Source organism: Eulemur rufifrons, chromosome 3 (genome assembly GCF_041146395.1).
Source record: "Eulemur rufifrons isolate Redbay chromosome 3, OSU_ERuf_1, whole genome shotgun sequence".
Classification (NCBI taxonomy): domain Eukaryota; kingdom Metazoa; phylum Chordata; class Mammalia; order Primates; family Lemuridae; genus Eulemur; species Eulemur rufifrons.
In genome coordinates, this window is record NC_090985.1 from 6,049,233 (window position 1) to 6,069,678 (window position 20,446).

At 42.7% G+C, this 20,446-nt stretch overlaps 1 protein-coding gene across 5 annotated transcripts in view; it reads left to right on the forward strand.

Moving 5' to 3' along the window:
• Window positions 1–19,543, forward strand: part of AP3S2 (adaptor related protein complex 3 subunit sigma 2) — a 49,184-nt gene extending 29,641 nt beyond the window's left edge. For 2 of the 5 annotated variants that reach the window (XM_069466612.1, XM_069466615.1), the window contains 2 exons: window positions 14,679–14,786; window positions 16,449–19,541. In XM_069466612.1, coding sequence (XP_069322713.1) covers window positions 14,679–14,786; window positions 16,449–16,577 — 237 coding nt within the window. In that variant the 3' untranslated portion in view covers window positions 16,578–19,541. Of the gene's footprint in view, window positions 1–14,678; window positions 14,787–16,448 lie in introns of all 5 variants that reach the window. The other 3 variants (XM_069466616.1, XM_069466614.1, XM_069466613.1) reach the window with 3 other exon arrangements.
• Window positions 19,544–20,446: the final 903 nt, after the last annotated feature.

The window sequence follows — 20,446 nt, forward strand, 5'->3', positions numbered from 1 at the left end:
TCACTTTGCCTTTGCTCCCTTGGGAGGTAACCTCTGGGTAGACTCAGGAGGAACCCTGTGTTTCTTAAGTGGGATTCTGCATGAAGTGGCTTTGTGGGCTTTGGGCTTTCCAGATTCTACCTGGTAACTTATGCAGCCCTCTTAAAGACCTCTTTGTGCCACAGTTTTCTTCAGTTGTAAAACAAGGATGATATCATATTTCATTGACTCACTTTTTTGGTAAGATATATGATTTTAACATCTCATATCAAGATTTGTCTTATAAATCAATGGTATATCATAATTTAATTGGCAACATTTTTCTTTTTTAGTGATACATAAAATAATGGTGTGTTTTATAATCGGTGGAGTCTTGGATTTGATGAAATATATAACATCCACCACTTAGTTATTTTGAAGATTGGAGTTACTGAGTAGTTGCTTAGCTCAATAAATGGTAAATTTGTCTTTACTTTCCTGCTGATCTCTCTGCCTCCAGTATCACCCCCTTAAATCATTCTTTACACACCAGCCTAATGATATATTAAAAAATTTGTTTTTGTCGAACTCCCTTGCGTAAATGATTCAAAGGCTGCATACCTCCACCTGCAGTGATTCTTAAAGAGGAGTACATGCCTCACTCCCCTCCACCACCTTCCCCAAAACCCTCAGGAATGTTAAATGGCACTGAGTGATTAAGGGGAGTATGTTATGCAAGTGAATTTTCATAAATGTTAAAAAAAAACTTGGGGATCAGTGCCAAGAGGATGAAGCTGAAGCCCCTTAATATCCTACACGAAGACCTCCATGAGCTCTCCCAGCCTGCCACTCTAGCCTCACCTCTTGCCATCTCTTGGCTTTAAAGTGTATGCTCCAACAACACTGAACTATTTGTGTAACTTGTCCTTAGGGGTGTTATAGCTTTGTATGTCTTTGACCTGCATGTACAGGGCAAGTAGGTGGAGTGGAGAGTGGAGCCCCGGGCTGTTCCATGGGCAGTGTTTTATTTATTTTTTTCTTATTTATTTATTTTTTTTTAAATTATTAATTTACAGATAATTTCTTTCTATTTTTAGTAGAGACGGGGTCTCGCTCTTGCTTAGACTGGTCTCGAACTCCTGACCTTGAGCGATCCACCCGCCTCGGCCTCCCAGAGTGCTAGGATTACAGGCGTGAGCCACCGCGCCCGGCCATGGGCAGTGTTTTAGAAGGAACAGGAACTGTGGGGATGGAGATCATCTCCTCAGAAACAGGTTTGTGAATCTAGGTGTGGAGTTTGGAATTTTTTTTGATTGGCAGATTGTACTTCACTTATCTATCTACCTGCTGTTTGCTCAGATTAGGCAGAGTGATAGAATCCCAGGGTAGAAGGCAGAGACTTATTTTTGTTGCTCTAGAGGACACAGGTAGGATCAGGGGATGGAAATGATTTCATGCATATTATACCTCAACGCAGCAAAGAACTTTCTGACAGGTATTGCTGCTCAGCAGTAGACTGGACAGCTCAGGAACAGTAGTGAGCTCTCTTCACTAACAGGAAAGTTCTTGCACCGAAGTGAAGGATCTATACGGTCACAAAGAACAGATTCCTGCATTGGAAAGGAGGTCGAATATGATGACTTTGATTATAGCTACCAAATTAACTAACATCCATCAAGTACTTAGTGACAGGCACATAATAGCTAAGTGCTTTATACACAGTGTGTCATTTATTCCCTGGGTCATCTTTTTTATCTTTAGAATAGGCCTGACAGCTAAGAATTTTGGTTTTCCCTATTTACAGATGAAGAACCTGAAGTTTAGAGATAGGAAGCCTCAGTTTCTCCAAGGTCACACAGCCAGTAAGCGGCAGAGCCAGAATTCAGACCCTGGACTCTCTGATTCTGGGTCTACGCGCTCTACACTGTGCAGCGCTGCCTATAGTGTGCCCTCCTGCTTTAACATCCCAAATGTGGGAAAAGATGTATTTGCGTCATGTTTTGTTAGCAGCTAACCCAACCAGGGAGAAGGTAAAATTCAAGAGGACAAGATTTGGATTGTTTTCTGTAGTCACTACTGTGCTTGACATTTGAGACCAGTACTGCAAACAGGTAGGAGAGAAGGGAGGATGAAACACTAGGCTAGAAAGAAAAAGTCCTGCTAGAACATTTTTAAGAAATTATTTCACAGAGAACCCTGACTTGTAAGACAAATTGGTTTAAAAATCAGCTGGTCCAAAGGTAGTGAGTTATCTCACTTGATTGTTCACAGTTAGTTACAGATTGAACTCCTTGTTCTACTACTTTCCCCCCTCCTCACTACTGCACTTGACTAGTCTTTGAAAAAAATAAAAATAAAGGAAGGAATAATACGAAGTGAGTATACTTTACTGTAGTCAACCATACATACTCAAAGAGCATAAACTATGAAGCTAGTGAGTTAGTGACCCTCTAATTAAAAAAAAAGATGATGATGATATATTAGTAGAACATAAAGAATAATTAATAAGTTGCTAGGCAATTTGCTATTCCCTCTGCCTGGATGCGTTTTTCTCCATTTGCCATTTAGATTAAGGCTCACCTTCCTCTGAGCTATTAATAACAGCACTTTGTACTTGGGTCATGGTATTTATGACAGTCTTCCTTTTATTATAGTTAATTCTACGTGCATAGTTAATTCTTACGTGATTCTAAATGATTTGAGGACAGGGTCCACATCTTATCTTCATTTAAGTGCTTAACATTCTGTGACGTTAGCATATTTGAAAATAGACGTTGTTACAGGTTACATTCTTTTGGTGAAAATGAGTGAATACCTTAAACCTAATACATTACCTTATGTGCAGTAGGTACAGCAGGGTCACATATACAAATTTAACTTATTTAATTCTATCCATTTGTCCAAGAAAAAAAAGAAAAGAAAATTTCTAAATCCAGGATGATTCTGCCCTCAATTCTACTCAATTAGTATATTCCTGGAGTGAGTGTGAGATGAAATATTTGAAGCTGCTCTTCTTTGCCTCTGCTCTTTTATGCCTGTCATGTGCCTCTCATAAGCATCTTAGGGTGCGTAGAGTGATTCTAATGCTTAAAATAAAATTTCAGTTTGTGTGGTCTTTAAATAAGCCAGCCACTTCATCTGGTACTCAACAGCAAAAAAGGAAAACAAAAAAATCTAAACAGTAATCACTTTCATCACTGGCAGAAAAATTAGCTATGTTGGATTACATAGATGATTTAAGGGATTTTTGGCCAGGTATAGTTTCCATCTTACTTGGTGACTTGAGAATTTATACCTTATGTAAGATGAGATGCCACTAGATTCATTCATTGCTCATTGAAAGAATATATCGTCCTGTGAGTGAAAGAAAGAGAAAAAGAAATCAAGAAAGAAAGAAATCTAAGGCTAAGGATTGAGTCTCGTGGAATTTTGTGACGAGAAAACATCTAGAGAAAACCATGGAAATGTCTAGTCTAAAGATCAAAAAAGTAATAAAAGTGGTGCAGGAGATGCTAGTAGCAGGTGAAAGAGAAATACAGAACTTTACAAAGCACGTTGCTTTCTCTGCCTGCTTTCTGTACTATAGCAGAGGTGCTTAGGACCAGACAACTCTGTGTGCTTGAGAGTTCCTGAAGGTATCGCAGCATGTACAATTCCTTAACTGATATTGTTACGGAAAGCTCTGCACTTGTCCTCAGGGCTGCATCAGAAGAATGAGGACAAGTGGTTTGAGGAGAAAGAAAGAGAAGGTTATTACTTTGCTGGCAAAGGGGAAAAATGGCAGAATCTTGTCTCAAAACCCAAATTTCCTGAATATAAGAGGAAATATGGAGCTTTTAAAGGGAAGGCCCTCAGTTCTAGGCTATTGTTATTAATGATTCTAATCATCCCATCTCTTCTGAAGACAAAGCTTGTGAGCTCTGCTTACTTAGGAGGCCTACCCAGACCTCTGCCAGCCTGGCGCCCAGGCACTGGGCCTGGGATGGAGCTGACAGTTCAGCTGAACTGTCATTTCTATAACGGGAAGAACCAAAGACATTCCCTGCCCCTCCCGACCACCTCCCCTGAGGCAGGGTTGCAGGCCTCAGTTTCCAAAAAGAGTGGGAGAAGTTTTAAAGAGAGAAAATGTCTTTTTGCTGTTGCTTTTTGTTTTCAGGCCATTCCCTCTGTTACATATTCCATGCTCTCAATTCCCGGCTTCAATCCCCCGCTTCTGCTTCTGTATCTATGGGAGGAAGGGCGACTACTCTGTTACAATATTAACAATGAGTGGCAAAAACGAAAAGCCAAATTGTGTTTAGAATATTCTGTTTTAGAAGTCATGGGAGTGTATAATACACTTTCAAAGGTTTCTGTTAAAATGATTTAATGGTGATTTAATGTTTAACTCTTCTGTGCATTGTTTTGTCTCCCTGGCTAGACAGTCAACTTTTCAGTGGAGTCAAGTGTGCCTGGTACTTCTTAGTGTGCTTTCATTTGTTTGTTGCAGCTATACCTACATAGAAGTTCAGCCAACAGTCATTGAATCTAGTTGCTGTACGTTCACTTTTAGGCAAAAGAGATGCAAGGTGAGCACAGAGAATGAGCATAGGCAGTCTGTGCATGTCTTAAAACACTGGACTTTGGGATGAAAGTAGGAGTAAGAGAGAAAAAGACATATGTACCAGATCTCTAGAAACCATTTTTATGCCTTCTTCCGCTTTTTATTTTCTTTCTAAAATGAATAATATGGGAACTAGAGACTGACTCTGGGCCAAGATGACTTTCAAATGATTTTCCCTTCCCCTGTCTGCTGAGTCCACTGTGGGCATCCCCCTACCCATTGGCTCATTAAGAGCCACCACACCCTCTAGCACAGAAAGGAAATGATGCATATCCCATTTCCCAACAATCTCTTCCCTGCTTATTCTCTGAAGGCCTTTCTTAGGAATTAGTGAAACTAACCAAGTCAAGAAGGGGGTAGAAAAAGTTATCAGCACTCAGCTTTTTTTTTTTTTTTTTTTTTTTTTGAGACAGAGTCTCACTCTGTTGCCCAGGCTAGAGTGAGTGCCGTGGCATCAGCCTAGCTCACAGCAACCTCAAACTCCTGGGCTCAAGCGATCCTCCTGTCTCAGCCTCCCGAGTAGCTGGGACTACAGGCATGCGCCACCATGCCCGGCTAATTTTTTGTATATATATATTTTAGTTGTCCATATAATTTCTTTCTATTTTTTTTTTTTAGTAGAGACGGGGTCTCACTCTTGCTCAGGCTGGTCTTGAACTCCTGACCTCGAGCAATCCACCCGCCTCGGCCTCCCAGAGTGCTAGGATTACAGGCGTGAGCCACCACGCCCGGCCAGCACTCAGCTTTTTATATAGTAGGCTACGTATCTTGTCAATTATTAACAATTCCTTTTTAAACCTTAAGTGTTGTATTGGGATACTGGCATCCTCATGTTCTCATAAAAGCACTGTGACAGTGCTCTTTTATACTTGATTAGTGTTTTATTGTCATCTTTGTAGTAACACAGTTAAGAAAGATATAAGGGTATGAATAGGCAGTGGGAGTGTGAGCCCCTGTCTTTTGTGGCACAGCAGGCCTTTGTCCTCTAATGTAAAACATCTGGAGGGGGGTTGATCTAGATTAGAGGTTTCTATGGATGTGATTAAGTTTAGGGTGTGGTGTGCGTTAATGCACCCCTAGTGTCTTGGAAGATTTTACCTACCCATGAAGTTCTGTTAGATGGGATCCTGCCATTCCAATATAGAACTGCATTTTATTGTAGAAGCAGTATTATTCATGCTTAGGTGTAGCTGCAGGGGTACTCTTTGGTATCACATTTTGGATAGCATTGTGTGGATTTAAGTTAGCCTTTGTAAGCTGCTAAGAATTTTACTGTATCTATGGGAAAATGCATTGTAAGTTTAATACTTAAAAATAAACTTTTGGAACATGACCAATTTAAGGTTTGGAGACTGTGTGGTTTTACCAGAGGAGAAAGTAATTTAAATGTCTTGCTTATGCCTTGTTATCTTCAGGCTCCAGATCAATTGATTTTTAGTGATGGTCTCTGTCGATGTGGGATTAGATTCAGAACTTTCAACTTTCTTTGACTTCAGTGAGAAACATAACCAAGGATGAAGATCACAGAATCCTCTGACGGTGGGAAGGGTTGTTGAAACTGACTTGTCTCCACCCCTAGCAGTTCCAGAGCCAGGTTCCTGAGGCACCTATATCCTTAAGATGATACTTTTATTTTTCCTCTTAGATGCCATCAGTCCTAATATAAAACTAGCAGGCTCCTTTTAACCTACTTTTGTCTGTAGAGTTTAACTCTGTGTCCCAAACAGTAGAGCATGTGCCAGAATGGGAGGCCATGCCAGCTCAAAATGCCTGTGTCTCCTCAAAATCAGGACTTCTGAACAAAATGAGCCCATTTAGCCAGCATTTATGAAGTACCACTTCATAAGCACAATGTGCAGTACTGAGGACCCAGAGAAGAATGTGACATAGGACCTGCTCGCAAGGATTGTAGTTGAGGAGAAAAGACAGACAAGTACACTGAATTAAGTACCTCAGTAGACACCTGTATTAGGTACCACAGTGTCACTGAGAAGAGGGTAACTCAACCTGTAGAGGTCCTTAGCCTTTCTTGGGTTTAATTGGCCCGAGCTTTGGGTATTCAGCAAATCCTGGAAGAATATTTCTGATTTTTACAGAACTTGTTTACCAGCATCAGCATGAAGTATGGTAGAAGATATTGAGGGTTAGTATTAGCAAATCTCAGCAAGTCAGCAGCACTACAAGCTCTTGTTCTGATTTGGAGGAGTGCTTTCTTTCGAACAGGAAGTCCCAGTAGGTTAGACAGTCTTTTAGTTCTCCTCTGATATCTTCCAGTCTTATTTTCCCCTTTCTGTGCATTTTTTACAGTGAAGCTGCTGTGGCCATTGTTGGCCATAGAACCTCCGATTTGAGCTCTTCAAGAGAGTCACATCTTCCAGGAGTCCCAGAGTTGTACCTAAGCACCAGTCCTCAGCGTACACAGATTTGTTCTTTCTATTTCATCTAGTAGTAAACTGTATTACAGAAAAACTTCATAGGTACAAAATTCTAGGTCCCTGTCCTGATTGGGACATTCATGTTGCCTCTAGGGAATGACATGGGGGAAGTCTCAAACAGTTAACCTATTGACAGAAAATAATAGGTGGACTCAACTGGATGCCCATGGATCCAGTTATAGAAGCAGGTACCTTCAGGGGAGGAAGGATGATGTGATAGCTTCCTAGAAAAGAAAAATAACGGGACACAGATGTCCAAAGGTATAGGGAGGAGAGCATAGAGACTCGTTAGCAGGCTAAATTGTCTTTAGAGAAATTGACATTTTGATTTTAGTAATCATTCCTTGACTGTTTTGAGGGGTTTTAAGAGAAAATTTTAAATAGGACAGAGCTAAAAACACCAACTTTCACTCATTAAAGTGTGGCCATAAATTTATATATCTTGATCTTAGAAAATAACACTTTCTACCCCACATTTTACCTTTTAAAATTTCAGATTTGTCACCCAAAGTATTTCTCCATTGCCTTTCCCTCATATCAAGATACCCTATTGGCTTATTGCGTTATCTTAATCTTTACATCAGATGAAACTCTTCCTGGTTGTCATTATTTCTAGGTTAAGTTACCATTGGATTTGCAAAGAACTAAGAAGTCAGTAGCACTTTTGTTTATACTCTGTTAACAAATACTTCTGAATTAATTTTGCTAATTATTTTCGATGGTGGTTGAGTTAGCAGAAAACTGAATTATTATTGATAATTCATATTTTTTTAGTGCACACTGCATTAGTCTGGGTTTAGGCCTCTTGTGGGCCTTTGTGTCTTTGCTTTCTTCTATTCCTATTCCTGTCATTCTGGATGCCATCTATATGACTCAGATCCCAGGTTTCCTTCCCCCACCCCCTTTGTTGGTTTGTCACTGTAACTCTCAGTGTTCTCGCAGGTGTTTACCTAGGTCTCTGCTGCCATCCTCAAGACCAGCCATCAGTCACCTCCTGTTGTTTGTGCTCTCACTGTGTCTCCACTTCCTTAGGTCGTCAGTTTAGCATTGATTCTGGGCTGTATGCTGCTCACATCCATGCTTGGCAGCCTCCAACTTTCCCAAGTCCCTATCTCTGCTCAACGAAATTCTACCCATCTTTCATAGTCTACTTCATACTCAGTGGGAGAGGTCTGAACTGACTTGCAAGATTACAGAGCTGAAGATGCTGACTTTCACTCACTAAAGTGTGGCCAAAAATTTATGTGTCTTGATCTTGGAAAACATCCATTTCCACCCCTCATTTTACCTTTTTAGATTTGAGATTTATTACCCAAAGAAGTTGTCTGTTGCCTTCCCCTTGTATCAAGATAGGCTGTTGGCTTACGGGCAGCTGTTTGCTCATCCTTTTCACTTACACCACTTGGGCATTATGCTTTACCAAGGTCACTTGTAATGTTGTCAGATCTGTTTATGCTGTATTCAGTAGACTGGTACTGTAATTATGTAATTTAATTAAATAATAGGTAAACCATGAGTAAGAGAATCATTCTGTGAAAACTACGGAGAATGCTTGGGAAGGACAAGTTACTTAAAAAAGGAAATGAAGTTGAATTAGGTTTGGGCAAGATAACTATAGGACACTGGAGGTGAAAGGATCCTAAAAATCTAGGATTCTGTACTTCCTGCTTCACAAGAGTCTGAGTTCTCCCTCTTTAGAGAAACTAGAAATTGTAGATGATGCATTCTAGGTGAGTTTTCTGCACTAATGGTACAGAACTCTAATCAGAAAAGACCTTTTTGACCCTAATCAAAAGTTTGGTGGCTCTCAAAGTTTTTCAATAGCATTGACTGTTCTGTTGTCTCCCTAATCCCATTTTAGTCTTTAGTCCTACAGTTAAGTAGCTTCAGTGCTCATGGCCAGTCTTTCCCCTTGGTTGGCGCAACTGTTTCCTTTTGTAGATTTCCTCAATAAAGACACAGGGGGACCAGGTACGGTAGCTCATTCCTGTAATCCTAGCACTTTAGGAGGCAGAGGCGGGAGGATTACTTGAGGCCAGGAATTTGAGACCAGCCTGAGCAAGAACACAACCCTGTCTCTACAGAAAAATAGAAAAATTAGCCAAAATGTGGTGGTGTGCACCTGTAGTCCCAGCTGCTCGGGAGGCTAAGGGAGGAGGATCGCTTGAGCCCAGGAGGAGTTTGTGGTTGCAGTGAGCTATGATGACGCCACTGTACTCTAGCCTGGCAGAGTGAGACCTCTCAAAAAAAAAAAAAAAAAAAAAAAGACTTAGGGGAACAACATTCCCCACTCTGTTACTCTTGCTTAGCCATCAACTGGGTATAAAAATCTCTGAGTCATACTTTCTCTCCCTGAGAATTGTGTAGATATTGCTTCTTTTTCTGCTAGCATTAAATATTAATGTGGAAAATTTCAAGATTTTTTTCCTTCTTTTAAGTGATTTGATCTTTTTGTGTGATTGCAGAAACCCAGAAACCTTACCTAAAAGGTGTATCTTGGCACTGACTGTTCTGGGTCCATTTTTCCTGGGATTCAATGTGCCCTTTCAGTATATAGATCCCGATCTTCTTATAGTTCAGAAATATCTTGAATTCTATCTTTATGCAATCTTTATGAACAAATCTTTACATATTTTTCCTGTTCATGTTATGGTTTTATTTTATGCATATATCTCCTTTGCTGTGTTCTGTAACTCTATTTTCTCTCTATTCCTTTTAACTCTTTTTCATTTCATTTACTTTTTTCCATTTCTCTCCTTTTGTTCCTTATTGTGTTTTTAGCAGTGTCTCTTCTCTCTTTTGTTCCTTCCAATTTCACCTTTATTTCTATAACTTTTTTCCTTCCACTTCTTCCCTCAGCTTTGCTACTATAAATCTTCTCTTCTTGTTATCTCGCTACATCTTACATTTCTCCTTTGAGTTCTTGCTTCATGGAGACAACTGTTTCATTCATTAAGTTTTCTTTTTTTAATTTTATAATATTTTATTGCAATTTTGTGTGCTCCATGGCAGCGTTTTTCTAGTCTGTGGTCTTAGTCTGCCATTTGGTTTTCCTGTTTCTTTCCTAATTTTTTCTTGTTGTATCTTTATATAGATCCTGTACAGATTTCTTTTTTATACTCGTCTTTAAATAGGTGGGTTTTTCAGGAACCAGCTATTTGCAGGATCTTGTTTGGGGCTATGCTCCAGGCTGGCTGCAATTGTCCCCTTGATTTAGGGTTCTGGGTGAGTTCATGTACCTTTCTCTCTATCCAGCCTATAGAGACAGACATCTGTTAGCATTTCCACAATGCAAAGGCTGTTTTCTCCACTGCCACAGAGACAAACTCTGTGAGGCAATTATAGCTTGTTTTGTGTGGTTTCTCATTTAGCCCCAACTCCAGGTCCAAGGGAGTTCCTGCCTTCCAAAAACAAGGAATTGGTTTGGTACCAGAGGCTGTATCCTTTACCTACAGAAAGTATATTTTTGCAGGTCTTTCTGAGGTCTCCAGCTCCTACTTTCCCTCTCTGTAGCATCCTTTCTTCTTTTCCTTCTGTGAAGCAGAAGAGCCTTTGCCTGAGCTCCCTTCTTTTGACAGCTTTTCCACCTGTTTGGGGGGGTTGGGTTTTTGTTTTTGTTTTTTGAAACTGGGTCTTGCCATGTTGCCCAGGCTGGACTTGAACTCCTGGACTCAAGAGATCTTCCTACCTCAGCCTCCCAGAGGTTGGAATTTTGGATATCTTCTAGTTTTGTTGGAAATGGAGTTTGCATTTTTTTTTTTTTTCGCATTTGGTACATTTTGAATAGCATTTGAAAATGCTGACTTCATTATGCAATGTTCAAATCAGAAGTTTTCACTGATTTTTTTCTATTAACCAACTACTGGTCTCCATGACATCATATATTAAGCCTTTTACTATACATTCTCCATAAAGCTTCCACCACCACACTGTTGTCCATCTTCTAAGTCCCTGAAGTCCAAGTAATATGCTACTCAGATGTACAAAAAGACTTTCATTTATTCAACATGCCTACTTTGCACTGGGCATTGTTCTAGGCCTTGGAGATAAAACATGGAAGAATTCATACAAGATCTTGACACACTAAAGGCAAGTCTTAAAATGATTCCATATGGACTAGGGATAAGGGATATGTAAAGTGGAAGACTCAGTTTGGGATTTTGAGGAAGCATGGTATAAAGCTGCAGAAGGCGTGGTCCCCAACCTCTGGGCCACACCCCAGTAACAGTCCATGGCCTGTTAGGAACTGGCCGTGGGCCTGGCATCACCACCTGAGCTCTGCGCCACCCCTCCCACCCCCTACCCCCATCTCACCCCCACCCCTGATGGAAAAATTGTCTTCCATGAAACCGGTCCCTGGTACCAAAAAGGTTGGGGACTGCTGGTCTAAAGGGTAGAACGTGAGCTCTGAAGTCAGACAGACCTAGATTCAGTACTCATTTCTGCTACTAATATGCATGACATTGGGGTAGTTTTACTGATTTCTTCATATATAAAATTGATCCATTTCTTCATATGTAAGAGGATGATTACATTACCTGCCTCAGATGGATGTTGTAAAATTAAAATGAGTTACACAAAGTACTTGGTACATATATTTAACAAGATAAAGATTCACCTTTATCTTGTAGATATTCAACAAATACTACTTTCTACCCATGAGGAAAGGATAGATTAAACAAAAGGTATAAATACTAAAAGTACGAGTATAGAGGCCTATGTCTTTCCCTTTTTAAAAAAATTGTAAAATATACATAACATTCACCATTTTGAAGCTTACAGTTCTGTGGCGTTAAGTACATTCACATTGTTGTGCAACCATCACCACCGTCCATCTCCAGAGCTCGTCATCGTGCAAAATGGAAACTCTGTACACATGAAACACCAATCACCATTCCCCTCCCCCCCAGCCAGTAGCAGTCACCATTCTACTTTCTGTCTCTGTGCATTTGACTACTCTATGTACCTCATGTAAGTGAAATCGTTTAATATACTCATTCTTTTGTGACTGGCTTATTTCATGTATCATACTGTCTTCAGGGTTCATCCATATTGTATATAGCATGTGTCAGAGTTCCCTTCCTTTTTACAGTACATCTCAATTCAGACCAAAAAAAAAAAAAATTCCCCTTTTTTTAAATTTCAAAATATTAAGGGGGTACAAATGTTTTAGGTTACATGGATCACATTTGTAATGCTTGAGTATGGCTATAGGCGTACCCATCACCCAAATGGTGTTCATTGTACCCATTAGGCAGGTTTTTGTCCCTTCTACCCTCCCCCTCCCCCTCCCCCTACTTGATTTCCACTGAGTTTTACTTCCCTCTGTGCACATGTGTGCTCCTCGGTTAGTTCTAATTTAATAGTGAGTGCATGTGGTATTTGTTTTTCTATTCTTGAGATACTTAACTTAGGAGAATGGTCTCCAGTTCCATCCAAATTGTTGCAAAAGGCATTAATTCATCCTTTTTTACCCTTCCTTTTTAAGGTTGGATAATATGCCATTGTATTTATATAAGACGTTTTGTTTATTTGTTCATCTGTTGATGTACATTTGGGTGGCTTCTGTCTTTTGGCTCTTGTGAACAATGCTGCTGTGAGTAAACATGGGTGTGCAAATCCCTCTTCGAACCCCTGCTCTCAGTTCTGTGCATAGACCCAGAAGCCAGAAGTGGAATTGCTGGGTCATATGGTAATTTTGTTTTTAATTTTTTGAGGAACTGTCATATTATTTTCAGAGGCCTATTTCTTTTTTTCTTTTCTTTCTTTTTGTTTTATTTTCTTTCTTTTTTTTTTTTTTCTTTTTTTTTTTTTGAGAGACAGGTCTCTCAAACTCCTGGGGCCTCCAGCAATCCTCCCACCTAGACCTCCCGAAATGCTGGGATTAAAGGTGTGAGCCACCATGCCCAGCCCAGAAGCCTATTTCTTGTTGGTGAAGTATTAACACTAGTATTTTCCAGGGAATAATTTTAAAACCAATCTTGTTTAACATTTTGTAAATATCTAAATATGAAACTTTTAGCATTAGATCTTATTTTCATATATAGATAATGAATAATGCATATTGTATGAAATTTAAGAATACCTCATGAGAGTATGTGTGTGTAGACAGGAAAGTAGTTAATAAGGCTCGATGTGGGCACATACAAGAGAGTATACCTGATTTATTGTACTCGCCTCCCAAGATTAGAACTATTTCTAGTTATATCTGTTAATGCATTCTCTCCACTTACTGAGGGAAAAATATAAAGAACTGCTGTGCCAGAGAACTTCAGATGTCAAAATTACATGAGTGCACAGACATGCAAACACAACTTTTTTCTCATCTCTTCATTGCCCTACAGAGTAAATTGTTGCTTGACTCTAGACTGTAGACCAGTGGTTCTCAACCGGGGTGAGTTTGCCCCCAGGAGATATTTGACAATGTCTGGAGACATTTTTGGTTGTCACTGATAGAGGAGTGCTACTGGCATCTAGTGAGTAGAGAGCAGGGATGCTGCTGAACATGCTACAATGCACAGGACAGCTCCACAACAAAGAATTATTCAACCCAAAATGTCACTAGTGCCCAGGCTGAGAAGCCCTGCTCCAGACCCAAGTTGCCTTCTCAGCCTTGTCTGTAGCCTGTCTCTTGCATAAATAAAGCTGCCAACCTAGGCAGACCCAGGAGCTCTCCATACATGTCCCTACACCAGCTGAATTGCTTCTTCCAATGCCTTCCACCTGTCCCTGCTTCTCTAATGTCAGCGCCCAGCTTCTGTCTTCCCACTGTCTCTTTGAAGCTCTCTTATTTCTCCAGCCACTGTTATCTCTTTTCTCTGACCTCCTTTAGGACTGTTTCAATAACTCGGCACTTAGTTAACAATAGAAGGTGGTACTTTCTATCTTCCCAACTTGACTGAATGCACCTTGAAGGTCATGTTGTTATGATTTGGTTTGAAATATGAAGTGCCACCCCTTATAAACCCCGGTGGACACCTCTGACTTAACCTACCCAGGGCTTTCTGTGACAGCTTTCCTGCCACCGTAGGGTACAGTTGTTGAGTTACTTTTGTTCCATCACAGCAGTTGAAGGCATTGATATTCAACTGTGTTTAGAGAACTACTGGCTGGATGGAATCTGAGCCCAAATGTGAGCCTCGTGCTTAGAAAAGTATTTATGCTGAACCTGCTTTCCTATCTAAGCTGTAAGCAATAGGGTGAGGAGGATAGGTGTAAAGGAATGGGCTCTGTCTTGCTCAAATCACTTCCTCCAACGGAGGCAGGCTGGAGGATCTGCCTTATGGAACCTGGGAGACATTCCATTGCAGCTGCTTGGACAGGGATTATTCCGTCATAACTGGACCTGCTTAATGTCAGTCAGTGTTGATGATGATAGTGTTAGTAATGAAAACCATCATTACTTACTTAGAGCCCAGTGTGTCCTGGGCACCAGGCTAAGTGCTTTACACACGTTATCTCATCCAGCCCTCGCCACAGTCCTGGAAGGAAGCTGAAGCACCGAAAGGATAATTTGCCCAAGGTCACCCAGCAAGCAAATGGCAGAGCTAGAATGTAAACAAGATCTGTCTGACTTCAAAGCCTGTGCTGTCAGCTGCCACCTCACTCTCTTGGGTATAGCCGGTACCTACCGTACCTAGCACGGAGTGTTCTGACCCTTCTTATTTTTGCTTCCCCTTTAGGTGCACTACATCCTCCAGGAGGTGGTGATGGGTGGGATGGTGTTGGAAACAAACATGAATGAAATCGTGGCTCAGATTGAAGCTCAAAATAGGCTGGAGAAATCCGAGGTGAGTAGTCAGCTGTGCTCCACCCTGGCTGGGTAGAGAAGTCCTGGGCAGAGGGAGGAATGGGCATGTGTATTGGTTTGTGTTGTTGCAGAACCTCAGGAAAGGCTTTATACTCATCTTCTTTCTGCCTTGAGTCCATCAAAACTGATAGATTTAAAGGTCTGCTCTGAAAATTAAACAGGTTATGAGGTTTAAAATCTCAGACTATCAGGCTAGAAGTGTGAATGTTAAAGCCAGATGGCAGAGGGAGACAAACAGCTCTGGCTTGGGGGACTATGGCCCATGTTTGTGGTTTGTAATTCCTCCTTTCAAAGCCACACATTCCCTGGAGGGACCCAGAATCCCCTTCTCCAATTCTAGTGGTTTCCTAGTTTCTGTGCTATACGAATCTGGTCTCCCAGCAGCCATTTCTCTTGGTGTCTTTGAGACCTCGGAGTTGCCAGTTTTCTTGTTTCCAGTTAGCCTTATAAAAAGCTACAGTAGAGTTTGGGCTGGGTTTGCAAATAACGCGCCCCACTCCACCCCGCATTAATACAGATGTTCACAGTAAATTCTGTCCTATCCCCCGAGGTCTCTCCGTCCCTTTCCTCAGCCTTACCAGGGAGCAGAGGTTACAGACATTCGCTTTTACATGCAGGAATAGCAGAACAAATTAGCTCTTCAATTATCTGAGTGTCTTAAAGAGCTTTTTTGCTTTGTGTAACGGAACTTGATCTTGCGAAACCAGGAATTCTTCTCTCTGCGAGGACTGGCAGTCCTGCTGAGGAAGCTTTTCCAGACCACAGCTATTGTGGCGGCTATAGTTCTTTTAGAACTGCGGCTGGGAAGCTTCCAGGAATAGTAAGTGAGTCAGAGGCAAGGGGTTTGGAAACAAGAAGCGATGGAGACTTGCTGGGTAAGGGTGGAAGTGGAGTTGGCGTCCTGAAAGTGGTAATAAGGGAAGAATGATTTTGAGAGCGTCTCTGTCAACTTCTCCCTGTCTCTCCACACTGGAGTGAGCCTGGAGGGCGGGGGCTGCCCGTAGGCCTCATTACTCCTTGTGTTTCGTTACCTTCTGTGTCATGGTGCACCCCGCCTCCCACGTGTCCGTGCCTCCCAGCTTGTTGCCACATGACATTTCCACAGCCAGCTCTTTTCCATCTCACATTATTAGTTGGCAAGCAACTGCCTGAGAGCTGTGACATTCCTTTTCCGTTTAAGAATTTCCTTGTGACTTTGCACTCATCAATAAGAGTCTTCAGTCAAGGAAAGGGTGTTTTTTAAATTTTGTAACCAGAAAAGTGCCCCGATCCTTAATGTGACTTGGATAAACCATATTCTGTTATTTCAGCAAGCATTTATTGAGCACCTACCACATGGCAGGCTCTGCTAGATGCTGCAGCTGTAAGACTACACAAGGCACATCCCGCCTTTGATAAGCGTGTAGTCTGGTACGAGTGCAGGCTTCACAGCCCTGGACCAAACCCCGTCTAACCTAAAGATTGCTTTGTTGGCTACCTTTGAGGAATAAGGAGGAAAAGTTAAAACTTCTGTTGTGTGTGCTCAGTTTCCAATTTTTCTAGCCTCCCTCACCTGTTATTTTGTTTGTTTGGTTTTGGTTTTTTAGCATTAAGCAGATGTCACTGAGAATTTGTCTCATCCCCACCTCTCGTTTCTTCTCAGGGCGGCCTTTCAGCAGCCCCTGCGCGGGCGGTGTCTGCTGTGAAAAATATCAACCTGCCTGAGATTCCTCGGAACATCAACATTGGTGATCTCAACATCAAAGTCCCCAACCTGTCCCAGTTTGTCTGAGGGTGGAGCATTGGGCTGAACTGGAGTCCTTAAAACAAGCAAAGCCAAGCAAGTCTGGAAACAGAACCCATTTTGAGCCTTAGAAGAGTCAAGCCTCAGGACCCTGCACCTTTCTGTCTGGGGAAGAGTGTTTGACGTGGAACGGGAAGGGCTTCGTGTGGACGCTGCCTGGGTGTGCTCAGTTCTCACACGGGCAGCCGTGCTGCCCTCCACGCACGTGGTGCACGTGTGAGGGGCCTGCTGTCCTCAGAGGGAGTCAGCGTGCCCAAGCCACCCGCACCTTTACCTCCCACACACAGCCGCTCCCAGAGATTGGGGACTGTGCTGAGCAGGCCCACTTGCTTCCCAGAACCCCAGCACGAGGACTGAGCACATTCTCTGACTAGAGTCTCCATCCTTAGCACCACGGGCTTCTGAGGTCCCGTAGCATTTACTTGCTGGTGAGGTGTCCTAGGTAGAAAAGAGCCGGCCCTTCAGATTTGGGGATGTGGTGGGTAGCAAGTAAGGCAGGTTTTATGAGAACCAGAGTCCCCTGCTGGCTCTACTAAGATCGTTATGCCCAGAATCCTTTTGTATAGCCAAGCCTTTTGGTTACCACCTCCTGCAGAATATGTCTCCTTGCTGTCTTAGTCCCAGTTCTGTTCTCACAGGTGTTTATGTGCAGGACTCAGTCCCAGTCATAACCCTGGTGCATGCCCACCACATTTCCGCCGCTAGGGAGAGCACCCCTCACACACACTGCGGCTCGCCAGAGGGGTCCCTCCTCACAGAGGAGAAGCCCTGTGTCTGTAGAAGGTTAAGCCGACACCGTGGACTATCCCAGAATTATGACTCTTCCCATGTTTAAAATACATTCTCCTCATGGGAGCAGAAGGTTCAGTTGCTGTGTTATGAATGACGAGTCGTCTCCGTAGGAAACCCACTGCCACCTCCACCAGCTTCTGGAGCATGAGAGCCTGCGCTGGGGTCACCCATCTGGGGCCTGGGTACAGGAAGTGTGCTCGCATCTTCTCCCCTCCCTGAACTCTGCTTGTGTTCCCTCAGGTGACATTCTCCCAGAGCTTTGGAGACCCATAAATGTTTACATGTGATAAGAGTCTTTCTTCTGTGGTTAATTTAGAGCTAAAACTGCTCCTACACTGTCTCACAGGCTGGGTCTCAGGTATGGTGTTGAGCTGCCTCGCCATCAGGGAGCTGACTGCACTGTCACGTCAAAGTTCCCAGCCCGGGTACTTGTCAGGCCTGCTGGCTGGGGACCTGGACTGCTTCCTCAGGCCTCCTGCTGCGGTTGCAGAGCAAGCTGGAGAGGGCACACGGCAGGGCCATGTGTCAGGCCCGTGTCGTTTTCCCTTTGTGGATGGTGCTTCCTGTGCTCCCTGCTTCCTCTTGTCCTCACTCTTTCAGCCCCTCTGCGAGAACCTCAGAGACGGGTGGTGGTGATCAGAAGGTCGGCCTCTTATGTTGGAAGAGGGAAATGCAGGTGAATAGATCTGTCAAAACCCCTAATAACATTCTTTTAAAGGTTTCTTGATTTTTTTGGCAGACATTTTTAGCACATTGACATTTTTGTAGAATCAGAAAAAAAGGAAGGAAATCAATGTTTATTTTGCATCTGTAAACTGGCGTGAGCAAGATCCTTCGACAGTCCTTGTAACAGACATTCTTATCCCCATTTTGTAGATGAAGAAAGTAGAGTCAGATTCGTCAAGTAACCTGCTCGTGGGTCACACAGGACTAAGATTTGAGACTGTCTGCCCACTTGACTCCAAAGTCCTTTTTTTTTCCCTCTCTGCTTAAGATGGCTTCTCCTAATTTTATTATCTTCTTTTTTATAGATAAAGAAACAGGCCGGTGCAGTGGCTCACACCTATAATCTCAGTGCTTTGGAAGGCTGAGGTGGGAGGATCACTTGCGGCTAGGAGTTTGAGACCAGCCTGGGCAACATAGTGAGACCCTGTCTCTACAAAAAAATAAAAAATTAGCCAACTGTGGTGGGGCACACCTCCAGTCCTAGCTACTGAGGAGGCTAAAGTGGGAGGATGGCTTGAAGCCCAGGAAGTTGAGGCTGCACTGAGCTAAGATAGCACTGCTGCATTCCAGCCTGGGTGACAGTGAGACCATGTCTCTATTAAAAAAAAGAAAAGAAAACTCAAAGAGATTAAGTAACTTGTCACAAACTGTGGTAAAAACAGGCTCGGAGGCCAGGCACAGTGGCTCGCACCTGTAATCCTAGCACTCTGAGAGGCCAAGGCAGGACGATTGCTTGAGGCCAAGAGGTCACGACCAGCCTGAGCAAGAGCGAGACCCTGTCTCTACAAAAAAATAGAAAAATTAGTTGGGCATGGTAGTGTGCACCTTTAGTCCCAGCTCCTCACGAGGCTGAGGTGGGAGGATGGCTTAAGCCCAGGATTTGAGGCTGCAGTGAGCTATGATACCACTATATTCTAGCCCAGGTGACTGAGCTAGACTCTGTCTCAAAAAACAAAAACAGGCTTGGTTTTCTAAGGTAGCCAGCAGTGACCACACTGTAGAGTATAAGAGCTGAAGGGGTCTTCTGTGTCGCTCCATTTTCAACTGACAAGGAAGCCAAAGCCCAGACTTTTAAGTGTTGTGTTGAGGGTCACAAAGCTAGAGCCCCATCGTTTTTCTCTACTTCGTTTGTTGTGTGGTCCATACTGCAGGACAGCCACCTGTGCTGGATTTCCTAGACAGTCTTGATTTCAAATGTTTTGCCTACCAGAAACCAGTGGTTCCCCAAATCACTGAGTGGTCCCATAGATTCAGAAGTGAGCGTCCAAAAGCACCCCTCACACTGCTTCTTAAAGTAGCGTGAAACTTTAGCCTGGTTTTTTATTTGGAAAACTCAAGCCACAATAATTGTTCGTTGACTACTTGAGGTTGCCTGCAAATTCAGCTAGCTTTCTAGCCTGCTATCAGCAAAGCCGTAAGTATCTTTAAAAAAAAAAAAAAAAAAAAAAATTAGGTTAAGAGGAAATGCTTATTAGCCTTTTTTGGAGAAGGGTACAGATTTTGCTGCTGAGAGGTATCAATTATGATATGATATATCAGTCATGATATCCGCTAGCTTTGAATTTACTTTGGGAGTCCTTGGTCCTGGATGGTTTATGCTGAGGATTTCCTGAGGTTGTCGAGAATACTGGGTCTTCAGTGCTCACTGCCACTAATTAAAATCTAAAATTCTTCCATTATACAACATTTAAGTGCCTGGTGAGAGCTAGGCTCAGGCTCTGAAGATTGAGAGACGAGGCTCTGCTTCCTACTGTTGGCTCTGTGAGCGTCTCTGATAGAGCGCTCAGATTATTGAGATATGGGGAGTCTGACTGGTAGCCTGAAGTTGTGGAGACTGAAGTTAGTGACTTTGTGATACATGAAATATTTAAAGGACAATAACCGATTTCCTAGCCCCCAGCTGATCGCATCATGGCCTGCTGGGCCATGCCCAAAGCAGCCTGTCTTCTAGGCCTGGTCATGGACCTGAGGAATATTGTTCCCGTGTAGAGGGTTAAGTCAGGATGTCTTGAGTCCTCTCACATCCCCGCTTGTTCAGGCCTCTGCCACATACAGAGCCAGCCCGCCCTCCCCACCACCTCCACCATCATGGAGCCAACTTAGTGAAGCCCTTTCTGACCCCAGCTTCACCAGAAAAGAAACCAGGGGACATGGCCATAAACCAGGTTGTTGGTTAAATCTTATCTTGTGGACCAGTCTTTAGTGGGGAGTTTCAGTGTGACCGTCTGTCCATGGCTTTCCAAATAGGATGCAGCGGTGATTGGTACATGAAAATAAAGATCGGGAGTGCGGCCTAGTCCAAGTTTAGCAGTGGCCAAAATGAAAAGCCACTGAAGAAT